We start from the raw sequence: 21,879 nt of genomic DNA, 5'->3' as shown, positions 1-21,879 counted from the left end.
AAAAGCAGGAAAGTAAGCTCAGGAGAGTGCACATTTCTGCAGAACTATATGGCAACAGTTCTGAAACAATGTTATACATTAGCAAGAGTACAACATGGCAGCACTATTTCCTGTCCTTGTAGTGCTCCAGACATGTGCACGCTACCTATCTAGATATCTCTTCAACAAAGAACAACATGAGAACTAATGAAAGAGACATGGGGTTTCATGTCCCTTTAAGGACAGTCTAGTCAAAAATAAAACTTTCATGATTCAAATTGGGCATGCAATTTTAAACAACGTTCCAATTTACATTTATCATCAAATTTGCTTTGTTCTCTAGGTATTCTTAGTTGAAAGCTAAACCTAGGGAGGCTCATGTGCTAATTTCTAAGCCCTTGAAAGCCGCCTCTTATCTGAATGCATTTGACAGTTTATCACAGCTAGATGGCGATAGTTCATGTGTACCATATAGATAACATTGTGCTCAGTTACTTATGAGAGGGCACTGATTGGCTAAAAGGAAAGTTTGGCAAAATAACTTAAATAACGGGGGCAGGGGGCAGTCTGCAGAGGCTTACATACAAGGTACTCACAGAGGTAAAAAGTATATAAATATAACCGTTTTGGTTATGCAAAACTGGGGAATGGATAATAAAGGGGATTATCTATCTTTTTAAACAATCAACATTCTGGAGTACTGTCCCTTTAATAAAAAATGTTTTATTATGTTGATTACTAAAATTTAGATATGTTAAGAGAAATATATGAATGGATACATCATTGTACACACGCACACGACTTGATTTGAGCCTGCCGCCCTTCTGCTTCCTCAACTCTCTGTACCATGTGTTCATTGCAGTCACGTGACTGCTGTTACGTCAGAGAGTCCTGGACCTTTAGCGGGATGGTATCTAGCCGCTACCGATCTGGTCGTGTCTTGAAGTGGTAAGCCTCTTAAGGAATCTGAGTGTTTTTAGGTCATTTTGGTTTGAAAATTGCCTGATTAATTACAATTTTTAGTAGAATATACACGGAGCTCTTGTTGATTGCGACCGCACTGTTTAGCGGTAATATCCGCTCCACCATTTCATATAAATTTTAATATCCGTTTGAACAATTATTTTTGTTTGAGCAAATATTTAGTTGCTCTTTTATATGATTGACAGACATTTGTAATTGTCCCTTTTAAATGATTAGCTGTATACATTAATTTACAATTGTTGTTTTAAATGAACTCCATATTTCCATGTGGAAAAAGTTGCAAAATATATTCATCATTTATAAAGCCAATTTTTTTTTTTGCAGATGATATTCAGAAAAAGCAGTCATGGCTGCCTTGTACCATACTTCATATTCTGAGGAAAGGCTGAGCCAAGTGAGAAAACTTACATTATGTCGGGAATCTCAAGTATCAACTTTATTGGCCATATTTGGGGAGGTAAGTTTATTTTAAAATGCTTGTTTGTAACTTGAACATACATTAAATAGTATGCATGATTTACATGTACCTTATTGAGCTTAAAGTGATAGTAAATATTAAGGAACCTCATACTTAAAGTGAATGTAAATTTTGATGCTAAAGTGCCTGGTTTTTAAAACTTTGATTAAAAACAGGGGCACTTTAATTCATCAAAATTTTCATTTCACTCGTGTTGTGAAAAAAAACTTACCTTTTAATCTTCACAGCAGCTCCAGCTTCCTCCACCCATTTCAAAGCCTCTTCCTGGGTCTAAAATGAGGCATCCGGCTTCCTCTAATCACAGCAGTGAATCACACTGAATCCCTCGGGGGGAAGCTGTGATTGGAGGATGACCTATCAATCATTTCTGACATCAGAAATGGCTTGTGAGACCGGAGGAACCTGGAGCTGCTGTGAAGTTTAAAAGGTAATTTTTTATTTTTTTTTGTCACAACAGGAGTGAAATGTAAATTTTGATGAATTAAAGTGCCCCTGTTTTTAATCAAAGTTTTAAAAAACGGGCGCTTTCGCGTCAAAATTTACATTCACTTTAATATTAACGCTTGTTTTAATGCACTCTCCTGAGCTTACTTTCCTGCTTTTCAACAGAGAACATTTTGTTTTTTAGCATTGCTGCTTGTCAGCATATGCTTCACTACTGGGAGCTAGCTGAACGCATCTGGCGAGCTATTGATAAGAGGCATATATATGCAGCTAGCTCCCCAGCAGTGCATTGCTGCGCATGAGCATACCTAAGTATACTCTTCAACAAAGGACACCAAAAAATAAAACTTTGAGGTGGGCGCATTGCTCGTGTTTGAGCTTACATAGCCACTGATTAGTGCTCTCAAGATTAGGATTGTACACAATGTGCTTATCTGATTTTATTTATTGTTTTACTTGTGTGTTTTAATGTTCACTAGAATTTATCATTTTAATGTTTTATAAGTGATCATAAAATCAATCCTTTGCTCCTTCTGATACTGTTTAAAGGAACATGGAACCCAACATTTTTCTTTTATGGTTCAGGTAGAACATACAATTTTAAACAACTTTCCAATTTACATCTATTATCAAATTTGCTTCATTCTCTTGGTATCCTTTGTTGAAGCAGCATCAATGCAGTACTGGGAGATAGAAATAGATATATGTATGTATAATATTTATTATTTTTTTAAATTTAGTGCTCACACCTAAGCTTTCCCTCCATATTTATTTAGTGCTGCTAATATATATATTTTTTTATTTATTTTAGTTTAGCGCTCACACCTAAGCTTTCCCTCCATGATTATTTAGTGCTGCTAATATATATATATATTTTTATTTATTTTAATGTAGCGCTCACACCTCAGCTTTCCCTCCATATTTATTTACGGACATACTGGAACTGGGAAGACCTATGTTCTTCAAACTATGTTAAGTGTGCTTGAGGTAAGGTCAATTGAATATCATAGAAGATAAGGTAAATCTTTTAGCAGAACACATCTTTAATTGAATGGTTTAAACTAGAACTTATTTCTTTAATGGTTGTTGCTAGGTGCCTTTATCAGAGCATTATTAAAAATGTGTAAGCAATGTATGCAAGCAAACTAAATTTACCAGTGTGCAGTGCTCCTTTTTATAGCACAAATGAAGTAGCTGCAGGGTGCGAATGCACCGGATTATAAATAAACAGTCAGTATGCAAGGTGGGTGCAATGCCAGTGCCCACGAATACCTGCAGTAAGGACAGTTTTCGAAGTGCAGTGGAAATGGATTTATAAAAGTTGTCTTAAATGAACTCCGTATTTCCATGTGGAAAAGTTGCAAAATGTTTTCATCCTTTAAATAGCCACAATCTTATACTGAATTGCCATAAAATTAATTTGCCAATTTCTTTTTAGTACAAAAACATGTAAAGGAAAACTAAATATTATTTCCCTTGACATGTTACACTGAACATCATGGCTGCATTATTCTTGTGAAAGATCACTGCATCTACTAACAAATGCATTTTCAGTAAACTAACATTGTCTCAATACATTGCATACAAATAACATTTGAAAAAGCTTCCCTGACCATAATGTATTTATTGCCAGTAAACGGTTTGTCCCTAGCAACAATGGTCCAAGGTTAATTTTCATATGTCATAATAAGATGCTTAGCTTTTATATATTTAATATTGATGAGGTGCAAAGTGCTTAGATATTTAGTTTTTGTTTCCTATAGAAAAGATTAAACTCTTCTGTTCGAATATAATTTTTGTCATTTGTTTAAATGTAGTTGCGTCTTATTCTTTTATAGTATCAGAATGATTTCAGAATGTAACTTTAATAAAAATGTCCGTATTAAATAGCTAAATTGAGTTCCTGCTGCATGATACCATCAATGACGTATTGGAACAAGACATAATAAATAAATAGTTACTTGCTTCTTTAAGTTAAAGGGACACTCAGGTTAAATTAAATTTTCATGATTCAGATACAGCATGTAATTTTAAACAACTTTCCAATTTACTTCCATTAAAAAAAATGTGCAGTCTTTTATATTTACAATTTTTGAGTCGCCAGCACCTACTGAGTATGTGCAAGAATTCAGACTATACGTATATGCATTTGTGATTGGCTGATTGCTATCACATGGTGCAAGGGGAGTGGAAATATACATAACTTTAAAATTTGTTATAAAAAAATCTACTTCTCATTTGAAGTTCAGACTAAGTGCTATTGCATTGTCTTGTTATCTTGCATTTGTTGATTATGCAAATGTAATGTGGTAACTGGAAGTTATACAGTGGGATAATCCTGAGTTTGGCAAAGCACAAGACAGGTTGACTAGGAAGCTCTTTATTAATTAAAAATGTTGTGTCACGTAAGCAGAAGGTGGATTTAAAGGCCTATGTTCAAAAACATGTGCAGTGTATTTTCAAGCAGGTTCGCTTTTAACTGCTTCATATTTTGACACATATTGAAAAAGGACATTTTGGGGAAATACGCTGCCAAACTTTGTGCTTGTTTTGAAAAGAACAAGCAGAAAAATATGGGTGTTTTTAGTTTCTCGTGGTCTTCTTTCACCTTTTTCTAAATTTTTCAGCATTTTAAAAGATGGAATCTTTATTTGAACCAAAAATAAAATTATGTATATACATGTACTTTTTTCTGCATTGCTGTCTAGCTCTGTTTCCTCCATTTCTTATAATGGTGCTTGCCAGGAAGTATGAGGAGAAGACTAACGTTTTTATTAGCATTCAAGCCAATATGGCTGCCTGAATTGTGAAATATTGCAACCGCAATATTTTTTTTTTTTTTTAAACTGACTTTATTGAAGAAGAATAATAAGGCTTACAAAAAGAACACACATTTTACAGTATTCAATATGCAGATTGGGAGACGCAGCTCCCGTCGGGATGGATACAATTGTCAGTTACATTTAATATTACACAAGTAATAGGCGACAAAAAGAAAAGGAAAACAAACAAAAAAAAACAACAACAAAAAAAAAGAAGGAATCCCTTCCTCTTTTGTTATGTGAATCCTATAGGATATTTTTAACTTTGTTCGGGGTATGAGGAGGGAGGGGGAATAAAAGGAAGCTAAGGGGGAGAGAAGGAAGAGGGAAGAAGAGAAGAGTAACATAAAAAGAGAAGAAAGCCGACCAGCCTGCCACTGAATAAAAGCCGCAAAGGATAAAGTAGGTTCTTTTGCCAATGTCGCTCACTACCACATTATAGCTACACAAACGACACCTATATAGCTGGGACGAGATGAGGGGTGCAGAGACCTTTAAGTGTTAGACTTTCCTATCTATGTGTGGTGAGTTATGGGTATTAGTCTGTCTGAGAGTCTAGGTTTTGTCTATGGTTTTTGAGGTATTCCTCCCAAGTGGCTAGCATTTCCGCATACACATCCATTTTATCATTTTTCATATACAAATATTCCTCTAATTCTAGGAGCTCCGACACTCTGCGAGACCACATTGCTAATGTAGGGGCCACCCTACTTTTCCAGTTTTTTGCTATTAAGAATTTAATGCTATTTGTGAACACATTAAATAGTTTTTGAAAGGGTTTGTGTTTTATTTTAGGAGGGCTGCAAAGTAGCCACATAAGTGGGTCTAGGGGGAACTGAGTTTCCAGTATCAACTCTATTTCGGTGATTGCCAGTCTCCAGAATGTTTGAGTTGTGTTACACCAACACCACATGTGGGCCAGGTTGCTACCTCCATGGCCACATCTCCAACATCGGTCCGACCTTTGGGGGAATAGGTAGTGAATTCTTTTTGGCGTTAGGTACCAACGGTGTAATATCTTTAAGTTTAGTTCAATTATGGAGAGCGAAATTGATGTTTTGGTAATGCAACCGCAATATTTTAATTTGATTTTTGAATACTGCCTCCTGGTTTTCACGTTAATTGTTGGGTTCTCTTGAATTTTGAATATGGGGCCAAAGATTGTTTCAAAGAACATGTGTTTACAGCATTCATGCCAGCAGTATTATTAGAATTATCTTCCATAGTCATGCTTGCTCCTGAGCTACCCACTTCTAGAGGGTCTCACAAAAATAAATTTCTCAAACAGATGCCTTTTATCACTACAACTCTAATCAGCTTAGAGATCACACTGGGTCTGGGAGTGTATTCTAAAGATGATTGCTGGATACTCAAGTTGGGACTCGGATGGACTTATCCACCTGTTTACAAGACTGCCCCTAATGAGAAGCATGAGATACTTTTTGACATCAGAGCTGATTACATTAGATGGGTTTTACCTTTGATTTAATACATTTGTGGCTATGGAAACTTTTGATTGTGCTCCAGTGGGCAAATGTTATTATTTTTTTAACACATTATTTTATGTACCAGTAGGCTGCATGTAAATTTAATAATTGTATTTATATTCTCATTTACCTGACATACATGTTGAATTAGGCTTACCTAGAAAAGATTGCTTTGAGCAGGGAGTAGCTTTCCTACAAACTTTTCATAGCACGTCAGAGGATCTATTTTGAATTTTCGTTAACGTTATGATTATTTTCTTGTTATTACTGTTACTTCAGTCCTATGAGTATTGTTTGATTAGCTCTCATAGTAAGTTTAAAGGGACACTGTACCCAAAAAATTTATTTTGTAATTGAGACAGAGCATGCAATTTTAAGCAACTTTCTAATTTACTCCTATTATCAATTTTTCTTCGTTCTCTTGCTATCCTTATTTGAAAAAGAAGGCATCTAAGCTTTTTTTTGTTTCAGTACTCTGGACAGCACTTTTTTATTGGTGGATGAATTTATCCACCAATCAGCAAGCACAAATAAATAAATTAGAAAGTTGCTTAAAATTTCATGCTCTATCTGAATCACGAAAGAACATTTTTGGGTACAGTGTCCCTTTAAGTGGGAAATTAATTTCTAGCATTAGTTGAAATATGTACATATCCATGTGTCTCAGGCTTAGAGTTAATACAGTATACTATAATACTATTAGCGAGCACTTCTTGCTTTCTCAATGCTGCATGTAAATTTGTTATTACGACTGGTCACCTGAGGCATATTTACTGAGCAGCTTTATTTTTCACTCTCCCCTTTAGTAGCAAATACATTGTTTAATGAATATATTAGATGCACTAAGATGTTTTATGTCATGAAACCATCAAAATTATGCGTTTTTATTCGTATCTCCTACGCCTGATATGTAGTATTAAGTCACTAATAACCAGATTCTAAGAAACATCCACGTTACATGTGTTTGCTTATTAATTACCACCAGGCTTGGTGAAATAGGCAATTTTTATTGAATCTTTGTCAGTCACAAGATATTTCTCAAGCCAAATGGGTATAGATTGCATGCCAGCACACAGAAACATAACTTCAGTACAGTAGATCTGCATGTTAATCTTATGGGTTTCATTTACACTCCGTTTTATAGAATGGGTTTAATGTTAAGTACACCGTATCCCTGACTCCATACCTTTTTGATTTAGGTGTAGCTTTGTCTTTCAACTTTAGGAGATTAAGTCCATAATGTGTTAACAGTTCCACTCTGCAGCAAGATTGTGTTAACTACTTCTTTGCTTAGTTATGCGTTTTTTGTATGTTGTAGTTTTTTTTTTTTTTTACCCTGTTATATGGCCGTAATTAAAAATTGGAGGCACAGGTAAAAAGAAAGGGGGAAAATGTTATGTCTAGAGACCTCTGATAAAGTTTATTTTCTAGTAGACCCACTGGCTTAGCTGCACCAATCAATGTGAACCTAAAAGGATTACATTTGCAAATATTAAATGTTTATCTTTTGCCATTGTAGTTAGGAATTCCTTTAAAAGCACATTTGACCCCAGTATCAATAATGCTTCTATTATGACCTATACTAGGCCATGGACGCCAGCTAAGTACAGGGCCATTGTCATTATATATTACGTTTGTTTCTGAACTGAGGCTTTTGGATGGGTTTCTAATTATACTGCAAATAGAATCATACACAGAGGGATCTGATATTTGCCTTTTAATAAAAAATAAAAAAAAAGTTTGTCACAAATGATGCAGATTCTGCAGATATTGATAGGATTATCTCTCTGTATATATTTGTAAGTATCGCTATCTGCCCCATCTTATGTACCTAACAAAACCCCCCACATAAAATGGCACTACATCCCTGGACAACTTAAGTCTACCCATTTTAACTAAACATTTTAACTTTAAAGAGACATTAAAACCAAAAATTCAAAAATTTTTCTTTCATGATTCAGATAGAGAATACAATTTTTTTTTAAAAAGTTTTCAATTTACTTCTATTCTCAAATTTCTTTCTTTCTCATGTTATTCTTTGTTGAAGAGATACCTAGGTAAGTAGCGTGCACATGCCTGAAGCACTATATGAGAGGAAATGGTGCTGCCATCTAGTGCTCCTGCTAATGTATAACATTGCTGCTATATAGTGCTGCAGACACGTGCACACTCTTAAGCTTACATTTCTGCTTTTCAACAAAGGATGAGAATAGAACAAAATGTAATAAAGTAAATCAGAAAGTTGTTTGATGTTCTGTCTAAATCATGAAAGAAAAAAATTGCGTTTTATGTCCCTTTATAGTGATGGTAAATCCTAGCGTTTCTGAAACGCTAGGCTTTACCATTGGAACAAATAAAGTTCCTTTATTTGTTTGCAACATTTGCCATACTGAGCTGCTAAGGCAGCCCACGGCAGAACGCTATTTGTCTGAGAGGTGATGTTAATGCCTCTTAGCCAATAGCCGTGCTGGAAATTCGGCTTGGCGTTGGCTGGTAAATCCTAGCGTTTCACAAACGCTAGGATTTTCCATCACTTTATTTTATTCATAGGATGATCTTTTTCTTATACTAGGCTTTTTTTATGTACCCTGAAGTATTTTGTCTTTACCGCATCTAATGAAAGTTTATACCATGAATCTACTACCCTTTTGGTGACGAAGTACTTCTATAAATTACTCTTGAACTTGCTACCTTTTAACTTGACCCCTTGATCAGGTGTTGCACATTTGTGAAAAAGACTTACCGGCTCATCTTTATTAAAGTGAAGGTCAATTTTGATGAATTAGTGCCCGGTTTTTAATAATCCTATAAAAAACAAGGGCACTTTAATTCATCAAAATTGACATTTCACTAGTTTTCTTCAAAAACTTACCTTTTAATCCTGGCAGCCACTCCAGCACTTCCTCCACCCGTCGTAAGCCATCTTCGCGGGTCCAAAATGACAAATCCGACTTCCTCCAATCACAGCGTTGCACCAGGCCAAGATTCCCCCGGGGGGGGGAAGCCGTGTTTGGAGGAAGCAGGATTCGTCATTTCTGACATCTGCAGAGGCTTCTGACGGCCGTGGGAATCGCTGGAGCGGCTGCCAGAGCGAAAAAGTAAGTTTTTGAAGAAAAAGAGTGAAATGTCCATTTTGATTAATTAAAGTGCCCTTGTTTTTAATAGGATTATTAAAAACCGGGCACTAATTCATCAAAATTGACCTTCACTTTAATCCCTTAATATACTTGAAAGTTTCTATCCTATCACCTCTTTCCATTCTGCCCTCTAACTTATACATATTCAAGTAATTTCTAAGTTTTCTGTTTTAGATTTTAGTAACCCTCTTTTGAACAGAACATTTTATTTATATCCTCCTGGATATATGGCTTACAGAACTACACACAATGCTCAAGCGTGATCTGTAAAGTGGGATAAGGACCTTACTATTCCTGCTACAAATACCTCTACCTATACAACCTAGCATTTTACTTGCCTTTCTTGCAACAATACTGCATTATTTACCACATTTAAAGTCATAGAAAAAAACATTTCCCAAGTCCTGCTCCTCTTTTTTTTGTAACAGTCACAAAATGTGTTGGTGTCCAATTTGTGTCTTCTCTAGAAGATTTGCCATAATATGACGCCATCACTAATGCCGGGTACAGTTTTGCCTTTCATTGATAATGTCATTTTAAACATTTGATCTGTTATTTGTTCCTGTAATATTTGATACTTTTATGTTTTAATATTTCCTACATCAAAAGTTCTGATTTTCATTATCTGTTCCTTTCTAACATTCGTTCACCCAAGGTGCTGCTCTCTAGCAGACTGTATATAAAATTTATGTTTAATTACATTTAATATTGAGAAGAGGTATTCTTGCTAAACATACCTTAAATTGCTGTTACCTTTACTCAATGCCTATGCCTTTTTTTTATTTTTTTTTATTTTTTTTCATTGGATTCGTATGCTGAGATGCTGATATCAAGCCCACTATGTGAAGCGGTCGCACCAGCCAACTGGGCTGTTCTTGGAGGGTAGTAGGTAGATGTGTAATGCACCTATAGCTTTAGATTAAATGAAGTTATGTATTTGTGCTATGTCCTGTCTTCATTACCACTAAATAAAGCATTTAAAAATGGTGGAACTGGCATTTATATATTTTTTCTGCTGTTTGTAGCTCCCTCATGTAATTGTTAATTGTGTGGAATGCTTTTCACCTCGGCTGCTGTTTGAACAAATTCTGAACCAGCTGCACAACCACTGCCCTTCTGCAGAAAACGAGTATTCTTCCTACGAGAGATGTGACACATTTAATGAATTTGTTCGACTGTACAAAAAGGCAACATCCAGTCACGATCTGCAAGATGAAACGCTTTACATTGTGAGTAGTTTCCCTGATTTATCAAAACTTGACTATATTGCATAGATGTTTTTAGATTTTGAAGTAAAGACAATGAATGCAGCAAGAGCAGCTCTTGTCCGGCCTGCTTGATGACACTTGGGAGTCAGTTCATTAAATGTCGAGCGGACATGATTCGCTATAGCGAGTAATGTCCGCTCGACATTGTTAAATGCCGACAGCACTGAAATGCTTATGCTGTGCCGCCCCCTGCTCACCGGGGGTGTCAATCATCCCGATTGTATCGGATTGGGATGATTTCAGTCCGCCACCCAGGAGCAGCTTTTTAACTTCCGTTTCTGGCGAGCCAGAAGTGATGGGCGTAGAAAGCAGCATTCGCTGCTTGTTAAATCTACCCCTTAGACCCATTTTACAAAAAAAATAAACATAATTTGTTAGAAAAAAATGTAATGTAAATGATTGCATAACATCTTCTGCAGTTAACTCCCCATAAAATTGAGGAATGAATAAAACATTAGTAAGCTATATAGTGGTTTCATTCTCAAATTTCCCTTTTTAGAACACTGTCATAGGCTTAAAGTTAATGTCAATCTTCACTGTTTTGATGCCTCCAAATAATTCCTTTAGTGTCTTTTAGATAAACCGCCACTTTTCCCCTCCAAAAAGAAATGATTTAGTATATATTTAGCGCTGCGGAATCTGTTGGCGCTCTACAAATAACCGATAATAATAATAATAATATATTTATATTACCAAGTTGATGCCGTTTTCAAGCCCAACTCCTCCCAGCCGCTACTTCCTACTTCTCAGTGTGACGTATAGAGCGATCCCACCCACTCTACACAAATCCTTCAAGTGCTCTCCAGTCTAGTTCTGCAATAGTTCATGCGTTCAAAGCCGATATCGTAGACTAGCTACATAGTTTTCAATGAATGAAAACATTCATTGAATACTATTTGTGTCATTGAGCGCAGCTGCATATTTCTGATCTCTGTATATTTCTCTCATCAAAATCGCCTTGTAAGCATAAAAATTTAAATATTTAATATATTTATTGCACTGTAATGGTAACTAACATTTACATATAAAGCCTAAATGCCAAACCTATGTATACGTATGAAAATTTAAGTGCTTATTAGAAATATCTAATGATCTCACAATGGATTATCATTTATTAATTGTTTGATCTCCAACTATTTTATTGGCAATTGAAATAGTTTTGATTAAAATGTAATAATTAATATAAATATAATTGACTCCTACATTTTCTTTTTATTATTTTCTCTATATTTCTATGTAATTATTAATATTTTAAATATCAACTTTCAAATAACATGCTTATGAATTTGAACTCCCATTGTCAAAATTGATTACGAGCTCTTAAAATTATTTTAACATCAGAGCTACTCCTATCGCTACTTAACTGTCTGAAGACGATCAATGTATATTTTTCTATATCTGAAAATACGGCTACAGCGCATGCGCGACGCGTCAAAGCTGAGTAGAAGATTTCGGCTTTACCGCATGCACATTAGGAGAAAGTGACGTTTTGAAAAAAGGGTTTTTGCCCCGGGGGGGGGGGGGGGGGGGAAATCAATGATTGGTCTAAATACATGATCTGAATCTGTCACTCAAATAGCAAAGATGGCGGGGAGGAATATTACTACATTCGAGCAGATAAAAAGGTGGTATTACATATAAAATGAGGAATTAAAGTTCATCTAATTTTCAATGTTGATTACTGTGGCGTTCAAGGAAGAGACTGACTTTACATTCACTTTAAGTATTGTATCAAGTTTTGCAGATGACGCATATTGCATGTGAGCTTTAGAGAATCTCTGCTAGAAAATTCATTGCTGTTTTCTAAATCTGCTCCATTTCATTCTTTCCTTCCAAATGAAGTCATCCTACATTCCCCAAAGTCATTCATTAGCAGCCTTAGCATAGAAAGCAGAATGTAGCTCACATTCTTTATTAAAAGCTTTATGCTACGTGTAACTACTTTTTCTCTCTAACACTGGTCTCGAAATGTTTTTATTCTAACTTTTAATAGACTTTTTTTGTACATTCCTATCTGTCTCATACTTAAGACCTTGACAATCATTTTAAAATAATTAAAAAAAAACAACAAACAACACAGAATGTTGTATTTTCACGAATAACCTCCATCATTTGATCTCATATTGCCATGCACTTGTAGCAAATGACAAGGTGCCTTTTATCGTCCTCATACCCTACAACCCATCTTATCCTTATATATTCTTATACCCATTGTGACAGCTCTTATAGTTAGCACCTTTTCATCATTCCTTAAAGAGCTATTATAGTGGAAAATTGACATGATTGAATGCGCATAGCTGGGTTGTGAGATTACCAATGCTTATTAGGTCCGCGCAGTTTCCACTCTGGTCCTGCAGTGCGCTGCGGCTCTCAATAAGTACTTTAACTATGTGTGTATCCCTTGCAAAGGTGGTTAATCGCATAGCATTACATGCTCACTAGTGTTTAATGAATTATTTATTTTAGTTTTAATGGACCGTTCAACATCTGCTAATCATGCTTATCCTTTAGAATCTCTTGACTGTTTCAGAATAAATGACTGATTTGTCTAAAGTGTGTGTAACATTTACCTCTAACCCCATCTGCAATTTGCAGTTTATCCCCAATACTAAGACAGCACTCTTAAAGTGACAAATGATTTGCTTCCAGCACATTTAAGTCTCAGGTTGTTTATAATTTTATTGTATTGTGAGATTCCTGCAGATCAAAATCAGGTTTTTCTTTTCTGTCCCATCACCTTTTTAATTTCTTTATTCTCCATTATCTCCCTTCCTTCTGTATTTGCTCGTAGAAGTCCTTTGTATACGAGTATCAGGTTTCCTATTGACTGAGCATCCTTACTTTGGTTTGTGTAATTTAAATGGACAGTATACACCAATTTTCATATAACTGCATGTAATAGGCACTATTATAAAGAAGAATATGCACAGATTCTGATACAAGAATAAAGTATAAAACCTTTTAAAAACATACTCAAAGCTGTTGATGAGGTTAGGCTGGGACACCCACTGAAAGGGGTTGAGAAAGCAGGAATAGCAGCCTTTTTCCCCCCTCCCCTTCATATGAAAAGACCCATTACACAACAGAGTCTCTAGACTTCTGTATACATCTAAAACTTTGGGGCTTGGTTAGGAATCTGAAAAGCAGCACAATGTTATTAAATTTTTTTTGCAAGACTATACATTTTTACAAAAACACTCCCAGGTTGGCTATATAAATTGACCACCTACAAAACATTTATACAAAGAAAAATCTAGTGTACAGTGTCCCTTTAAGTATTACCTAAGTATAATATATCATGTTCCACTCTTTACTGTAACACAGTAAAATATGTTGGATCTTTACAAGGAAATAATACATTTCTGTTCAATGCATGTACCAGAGACTCATCATTTGCAGTCCTTCTGTATTGCATACATTTCTTTCATGTAATTAGCAAGAGTCCATGAGCTAGTGACGTATGGGATATACATTCCTACCAGGAGGGGCAAAGTTTCCCAAACCTTAAAATGCCTATAAATACACCCCTCACCACACCCACAATTCAGTTTTACAAACTTTGCCTCCCGTGGAGGTGGTGAAGTAAGTTTGTGCTTAAGATTCTTCGTTGATATGCGCTTCGCAACAGGTTGAAGCTCGGTTTTCCTCTCAGAGTGCAGTGAATGTCAGAGGGATGTGAAGAGAGTATTGCCTATTTGAATACAATGGTCTACCTCTAGGGGATCAATTTCATAGGTTCTCTGTTATCGGTCGTAGAGATTTCTTCTCCTACCTCCCTTTTCAGATCGACGATATACTCTTATATACCTTTACCTCTACTGATTCTCGTTTCAGTACTGGTTTGGCTATCTACTACATGTAGAGGAGTGTCCTGGGGTAAGTAAGTCTTATTCTTTGTGACACTCTGCGCTATGGTTGGGCACTTTATATGTAAAGTTCTAAATATATGTCTATAAACTTATATTTGCCTTGATTCAGGATAATCAGTTTTCCTTTTACAGACTGTCAGTTTCATTATTGGGATAATGCATTTATTTATTTTTTCTTACCTTGAAATTTTTTTTCATTTGGCCATTTTTTCCTGCCTGCTGTTAGGCTCGCGGGGGCAGAAAATGTTTCTTTTTATTACGTCATTTTTGGCACCTACTTTTTTTGGCGCAAAATATTGTCATTTCCGGCGACGTAATTACGCCGGAAGTTGTATTCTGTTACGCATGCGTATTCAGACATTTTTTTGCGCCAAAAAAATGTGGGCTTATTTTTTACTCACTTTATTTAAACATTTTATTTTCATGGCTTCTGGTTTCTAGAAGCTTATTATTTTGCATTCTTTCCCATTCCTGAAACTGTCTTTTAAGGAATTTGATAATTTTGCTTTATATGTTGTTTTTTCTATTACATATTGCAAGATGTCTCATCCTGACCCTGGATCAAAATCCTCTAATGGACAGACGCTGCCTGATGCTGGTTCTACCAAAGTTAAGTGTATATGTTGTAAACTTGTGGTATCTTTTCCCCCAGCTGTGGTTTGTGAAAGCTGTCATGATAGACTTTCCAATGCAGATTCTGTTTCTATTAGTAATAATCCTTTACCTGTTGTTGTTCCTTCAACATCTATTGTTCAGGATGTTCCTGTTAATGTTAAAGAATTTGTTTCTAATTCTATTAAGAAGGCTCTGTCTGTTATTCCTCCTTCCAATAAACGTAAAAGGTCTTTCAAAACTTCTCACTTTTCTGATGAATTTTTAGGTGACCGCTATAATTCTGACTTATCTGTTTCTGATGAGGTTTTTTCCGGTTCAGAAGATTCTACTACAGATATTGATACTGATAAATCTTCATATTTATTTAAAATGGAGTTTATTCGTTCATTGTGTAAAGAAGTTTTGATTGCTTTAGATATGGAGGAGTCTAGTCCTCTTGATACTAAAACTGCTAAACGTTTAAATTCGGTTTATAAACCTCATGTGTTAATTCCGGAAGTTTTTCCAGTTCCTGATGCTATCTCAGATGTGATTGCTAGGGAATGGGATAGTCTGGGTACTTCATTTACTCCTTCTCCAAGGTTTTAGAAATTGTACCCTGTGCCATCTGATAGACTGGAATTTTGTGATAAGATCCCTAAAGTCGATGGGGCTATCTCTACTCTAGCCAAACGTACTGCTATTCCTACGGCAGATCCTTTGGATAGGAAAATTGAATCTTTTTTTGAGAAAAGCTTATTTATTTTCAGGTAATCTACTTAGACCTGCTATCTCTTTGGCTGATGTTGCTGCAGCTTCAACTTTTTGGTTGGAGACTTTAGCGCAACAAGTGACAGATCATAACACATATAGCATTGTTAAACTTCTTCAACACGCTAATAACTTTGTCTGTGATGCCATTTTTGATATCATTAGAGTTGATGTCCGGTATATGTCTTTAGCTATTTTAGCTAGACAAGCTTTATGGCTTAAATCCTGGAATGTAGATATGACTTCTAAATCAACTTTCTCTCTCTTTCCAAGGTAATAAATTGTTTGGTTCTCAGTTGGATTCGATAATTTCAACTGTTACTGGAGGGAAGGGTGCCTTTTTGCCTCAGGGTAAAAAATCTAAAGGTAATTACAGGGCTGCTAATCGTTTTCGTTCCTTTCGTCAGAAGGAGCAGAAGCCCGATCCTTCCCCTAAAGGAACGGTTTCCGGTTGGAAACCTAATCCAATCTGGAATAAATCTAAGCCTTACAGAAAGTCAAAACCAGCCCCTAAATCCGCATGAAGGTGCGGCCCTCATTCCAGCACAGCTGGTAGGGGGCAGGTTACGATTTTTCAAAGATGTTTGGATCAATTCGCTTCACAATCTTTGGATTCAGAACCTTGTTTCACAAGGGTACAGAAGAGGTTTCAAAGTAAGACCGCCTGTGAGAAGATTCTTTCTCTCACGCATTCCAGTCAATCCAGTGAAGGCTCAGGCGTTTCTGAAATGTGTTTCAGACCTAGAGTTAGCTGGGGTAATTATACCAGTTCCGGTTCTGGAACAGGGTCTGGGGTTTTATTCGAATCTATTCATCGTACCAAAGAAAGAGAATTCTTTCAGACCGGTTCTGGATCTAAAAATATTGAATAGTTATGTAAGGATACCAACATTCAAAATGGCGACTATAAGAACTATTCTGCCTTTTGTTCAGCAAGGGCATTATATGTCTACAATAGATTTACAGGATGCATACCTGCATATTCCAATTCATCCAGATCAGTTTCTGAGATTCTCTTTTCTAGACAAGCATTACCAGTTTATTGCTCTTCCATTTGGTCTAGCAACAGTGCCAATGATCTTTTCGAAGGTTCTCTGTGCCCTTCTCTCTGTAATCAGAGAACAGGGTATTGCGGTATTTCCTTATTTGGACGATATCTTGGTACTTGCTCAGTCTTCACATTCTGCAGAATCTCATACGAATCAACTTGTGTTGTTTCTTCAAAGACATGGTTGGAGGATCAATTTACCAAAGAGTTCCTTGATTCCTCAGACAAGAGTAACCTTTTTAGGTTTCCAAATAGATTCAGTGTCCATGACTTTGTCTCTGACAGAAAAGAGACGTCTGAAATTGGTTTCAGCCTGTCGAAACCTTCAGTCTCAATTGTTCCCTTCGGTAGCATTATGCATGGAGATTTTAGGTCTCATGACTGCTGCATCGGACGCGATCCCTTTTGCTCGTTTTCACACAAGACCACTCCAGCCTTGTATGCTGAACCAGTGGTGCAGGGATTATACAAGGATATCACAAATAATATCCTTAAATCTCAATGTTCGATCATCTCTAACTTGGTGGATGAATCACCATCGTTTAATTCAAGGGGCCTCTTTCGTTCGTCCAACCTGGACTGTGATCTCAACAGATGCGAGTCTATCAGGTTGGGGAGCTGTTTGGGGATCTCTGACAGCGCAAGGGGTTTGGAAATCTCAGGAGGCGAGATTACCAATCAATATTTTGGAACTCCGTGCGATTTTCAGAGCTCTTCAGTACTGGCCTCTTCTGAAGAGAGAATCGTTTATTTGTTTTCAAACGGACAATGTCACGACCGTGGCATATGTCAATCATCAAGGGGGGACTCACAGTCCTCAAGCTATGAAAGAAGTATCTCGGATACTTGTATGGGCGGAATCCAGCTCCTGTCTAATTTCTGCGGTTCACATCCCAGGTGTAGACAATTGGGAAGCGGATTATCTCAGTCGCCAGACGTTACATCCGGGCGAATGGTCCCTTCATCCAGAGGTTTTTCTCCAGATTGTTCAAATCTGGGGACTTCCAGAAATAGATCTGATGGCCTCTCATCTAAACAAGAAACTTCCCAGGTATCTGTCCAGATCCCGGGATCCTCAGGCGGAAGCAGTGGATGCATTGTCAATTCCTTGGAATTATCATCCTGCTTATATCTTTCCGCCTCTAGTTCTTCTTCCGAAAGTAATCTCCAAAATTCTATTGGAGCGCTCATTTGTACTGCTGGTGGCTCCAGCATGGCCTCACAGGTTTTGGTTTGCGGATCTCGTTCGGATGGCTACTTGCCAACTTTGGACACTTCCGTTAAGGCCAGACCTTCTATCTCAATGCCCTTTTTCCATCAGGATCTCAAATTATTAAATTTGAAGGTATGGAGATTGAACGCTTAATTCTTAGTCATAGAGGTTTCTCTGACTCAGTGATTAATACTATGTTACAGGCTTGAAAATCTGTCTCTAGAAAGATTTATTATCAAGTTTGGAAGACTTACATCTCTTGGTGTTCTTCTCATAAATTCTCCTGGCATTCTTTCAGAATTCCTAGAATTTTACAATTTCTTCAGGATGGTTTGGATAAAGGTTTGTCTGCAAGTTCTTTGAAAGGACAAATCTCTGCTCTTTCTGTTCTTTTTCACAGAAAGATTGCTAATCTTCCTGATATTCATTGTTTTGTACAGGCTTTGGTCCGTATCAAACCTGTTATTAAGCCAATCTCTCCTCCTTGGAGTCTTAATTTGGTTTTGACAGCTTTACAGGCTCCTCCGTTTGAGCCTATGCATTCTCTGGACATTAAATTACTTTCTTGGAAAGTATTGTTCCTTTTGGCTATCTCTTCTGCTAGAAGAGTTTCTGAGTTATCTGCTCTTTCTTGTTAATCTCCTTTTCTGATTTTTCATCAGGATAAGGCGGTGTTGCGGACTTCATTTCAATTTTTACCTAAGGTTGTGAATTCTAACAACATTAGTAGAGAAATTGTTGTCCCTTTATTATGTCCTAATCCTAAGAATTCTAAGGAAAGATCGTTACATTCTTTGGATGTAGTTAGAGCTTTGAAATATTATGTGGAAGCTACTAAAGATTTTAGAAAGACTTCTAGTCTATTTGTTGTTTTTTCTGGTCCCTAGAAAGGTCAGAAGGCTTCTGTCATTTCTTTGGCGTCTTGGTTAAAGTCTTTGATTCATCATGCTTATGTGGAGTCGGGTAAGTCCCCGCCTCAAAGAATTACGGCTCATTCTACTAGGTCAGTTTCTACTTCCTGGGCCTTTAGGAATGAAGCTTCTGTTGATCAGATTTGCAAAGCGGCGACTTGGTCTTCTTTGCATACTTTTACTAAATTCTACCATTTTGATGTGTTTTCTTCTTCTGAAGCAGTTTTTGGTAGAAAAGTACTTCAGGCAGCTGTTTCTGTTTGATTCGTCTGCTTATAATTTCAGTTTTTTTCATTATAAAGATTAAAACTTTTGATGTGGGTTGTGGATTATTTTTTTCAACGGAATTGGCTGTCTTTATTTTATCCCTCCCTCTCTAGTGACTCTTGCGTGGAAGTTCCACATCTTGGGTATCTGCTATCCCATACGTCACTAGCTCATGGACTCTTGCTAATTACATGAAAGAAAACATAATTTATGTAAGAACTTACCTGATAAATTAATTTCTTTCATATTAGCAAGAGTCCATGAGACCCACCCTTTTTTTGTGGTGGTTATGATTTTTTTGTATAAAGCACAATTATTCCAATTCCTTATTTTTTTATGCTTTCGCACCTTTCTTATCACCCCACTTGCTTGGCTATTCGTTAAACTGAATTGTGGGTGTGGTGAGGGGTGTATTTATAGGCATTTTGAGGTTTGGAAAACTTTGCCCCTCCTGGTAGGAATGTATATCCCATACGTCACTATCTCATGGACTCTTGCTAATATGAAAGAAATGAATATCAGGTAAGTTCTTACATAAATTATGGTTTTTGTTCCCTGCCTCCTTCTACCCTCTATACCTAAACTGTCATGTGTTCTTATGTGTCTCAAGGTACTCGATAAAGCAGAACACCTGCGAGAAATGGACGCAAACCTGTTGCCAGGCTTTCTTAGACTGCAAGAACTTGTAAGTATAGAACATGTCTTCCAAAACATTATTCTTCTTTTTAAATGGTAAATTTGCAATCAAATGGTATCGGAAGGATACAATGAATATAAAATTTTAAAATCTCTAGAAATTATGGTAATTTGTAATTAATAATGCTATTTCAGATTTGAAAATAGAGTATATCTAAGAACTTCAATCTCGCACTATGCAATGTTAAGCCATTTTAAAGGGACAGAAGTCCTAATTAAATGTTCATGATTGTGATAAGAGCCTGCAATTTTTTTATTAAAGGAAAAGAATACTATTCATCAGAACACATTTCACATAGATAAAATAAATAAAATGAATAACATATCGGTATATTGTATAGATTCAGAAAAAAACAACAACTATTCGCATAAGGTATTCATCTCTAAAGTAAACTACTGAACTCCTTTATTTACTTCCAATAAAAAAAAAAATACTATCACAGGCATATAATACAAAGTATGCCCCCCCCCCCTTTTTAACGCATATATTATGAAATAGTTACCGGTGCAAAAAAACAACACATAATTTAAACAAAATTAATAACAAAGCAAACAAATACATCTAATTATCTACAAAATAATAGTTGATACAAAAAATGTATTACCTATACTTAGGTCCCTATGGCTAATTTTGTAATTTTTCCTAATAAATTCTTCCTTTTAAATGATCCCTCCCTTAGTTCATTCTTTTACCGTACCAGACTGGACTATGTACACATTATATGACCCTGCAACATGCTCAATAGCATTCACAGGTAGCTGTACCGTCCCAGAGTCCCAGGCAGTTAACCCCAGACAAGTCTGGGTGCAAGGCCCATAGGGAAAATTACAAAACAAATTGACACAACACACAGAGGAAGTCTAGCACTCAGCTAAGATTAAAAGCAAACCTTGAAGAGTTGGTTACCGCATCTGGCCAAATGGGCCAAGCCTCCAGGTACCACATCAAGGTCTTTCTCAAAACCTGGATCCCTAATACAGCCATACAATACAAGCTCTCAAACAAACTGGGAACAAGTCATGGGTGCACAGGCTTATGTAATCACCCTAGACTTATACAAAACCCAGAAGGGGACTGTACTCTCAGACTGGACTGGGTACACTTCCTATGACCCTGCAACATGCACAGCCCTGGTTGCTCAATAGCACTCAGCTGTACCGTCCCCAGAGTCCCAGGCAGTTAACCCCAGACAAGTCTGGGTGCACGGTCCATAGGGAAAATTCCAAAACCAACTGCCTGGAACTCTGGGGATGGTACAGCTACCCAGGGCTGTGCGTGTGTGTGTATCTCTATCGTGAGTACACCCCTCACATTTTTGTAAATATTTTATTATATCTTTTCATGTGACAACACTTAAATGACACTTTGCTACAATGTAAGGTAGTGAGTGTACAGCCTGTATAACAGTGTAAATTTACTGTCCCCTCAAAATAACTCAACACACAGCCATTAATGTCTAAACCGTTGGCAACAAAAGTTTCCTAAGTGGAAATGCCCAAATTGGGCCCAAAGTGTGAATGTTTTGTATCCATGACGACATTACAGAGCTGGTGGATGTTAGAGGCCTTGCGCTCCCTCACCTTCCGTTGAGGATGCTTGATAGTGTTTAGGTCAGGAGACATGCTTGGCCAATCCATCACCATTACCCTCAGCTTCTTTAGCAAGGCAGTGGTCGTCTTGGAGGTGTGTTTGGGGTCATCATGTTGGAACATTGCCCTTTGGACTAGTCTCCGAAGGGAAGGGACCATGCTCTGCTTCAGTATGTCACAGTACATGTTGGCATTCATGGTTCCCTCAATGAACTGTAGCTCCCCAGTGCCTGCAGCACTTATGCACGCCCAGATCAGGACACTCCCACCACCATGCTTGACTGTAGGCAAGACACACTTGTCTTTGTACTTCTAACCTGG

General features: G+C 36.8%; 1 protein-coding gene across 1 annotated transcript in view; it reads left to right on the top strand.

The window, feature by feature from the left end:
• Positions 1-844: 844 nt before the first annotated feature.
• Positions 845-21,879, top strand: part of ORC5 (origin recognition complex subunit 5) — a gene marked incomplete in the record, with an annotated part of 192,588 nt that continues 171,553 nt past the window's right edge. Inside the window, 5 exon segments of the mRNA XM_053715113.1 lie at positions 845-927; positions 1,288-1,420; positions 2,780-2,872; positions 10,357-10,560; positions 19,883-19,957. Of these exon segments, the coding sequence (XP_053571088.1) occupies positions 1,310-1,420; positions 2,780-2,872; positions 10,357-10,560; positions 19,883-19,957 (483 nt within the window).

This window comes from Bombina bombina, chromosome 5 (assembly GCF_027579735.1).
Source record: "Bombina bombina isolate aBomBom1 chromosome 5, aBomBom1.pri, whole genome shotgun sequence".
In the NCBI taxonomy this organism is placed as follows: Eukaryota; Metazoa; Chordata; class Amphibia; order Anura; family Bombinatoridae; genus Bombina; species Bombina bombina.
Note: the sequence above shows the minus strand (reverse complement) of the source record. Positions and strands in the feature narration are given on the sequence as shown.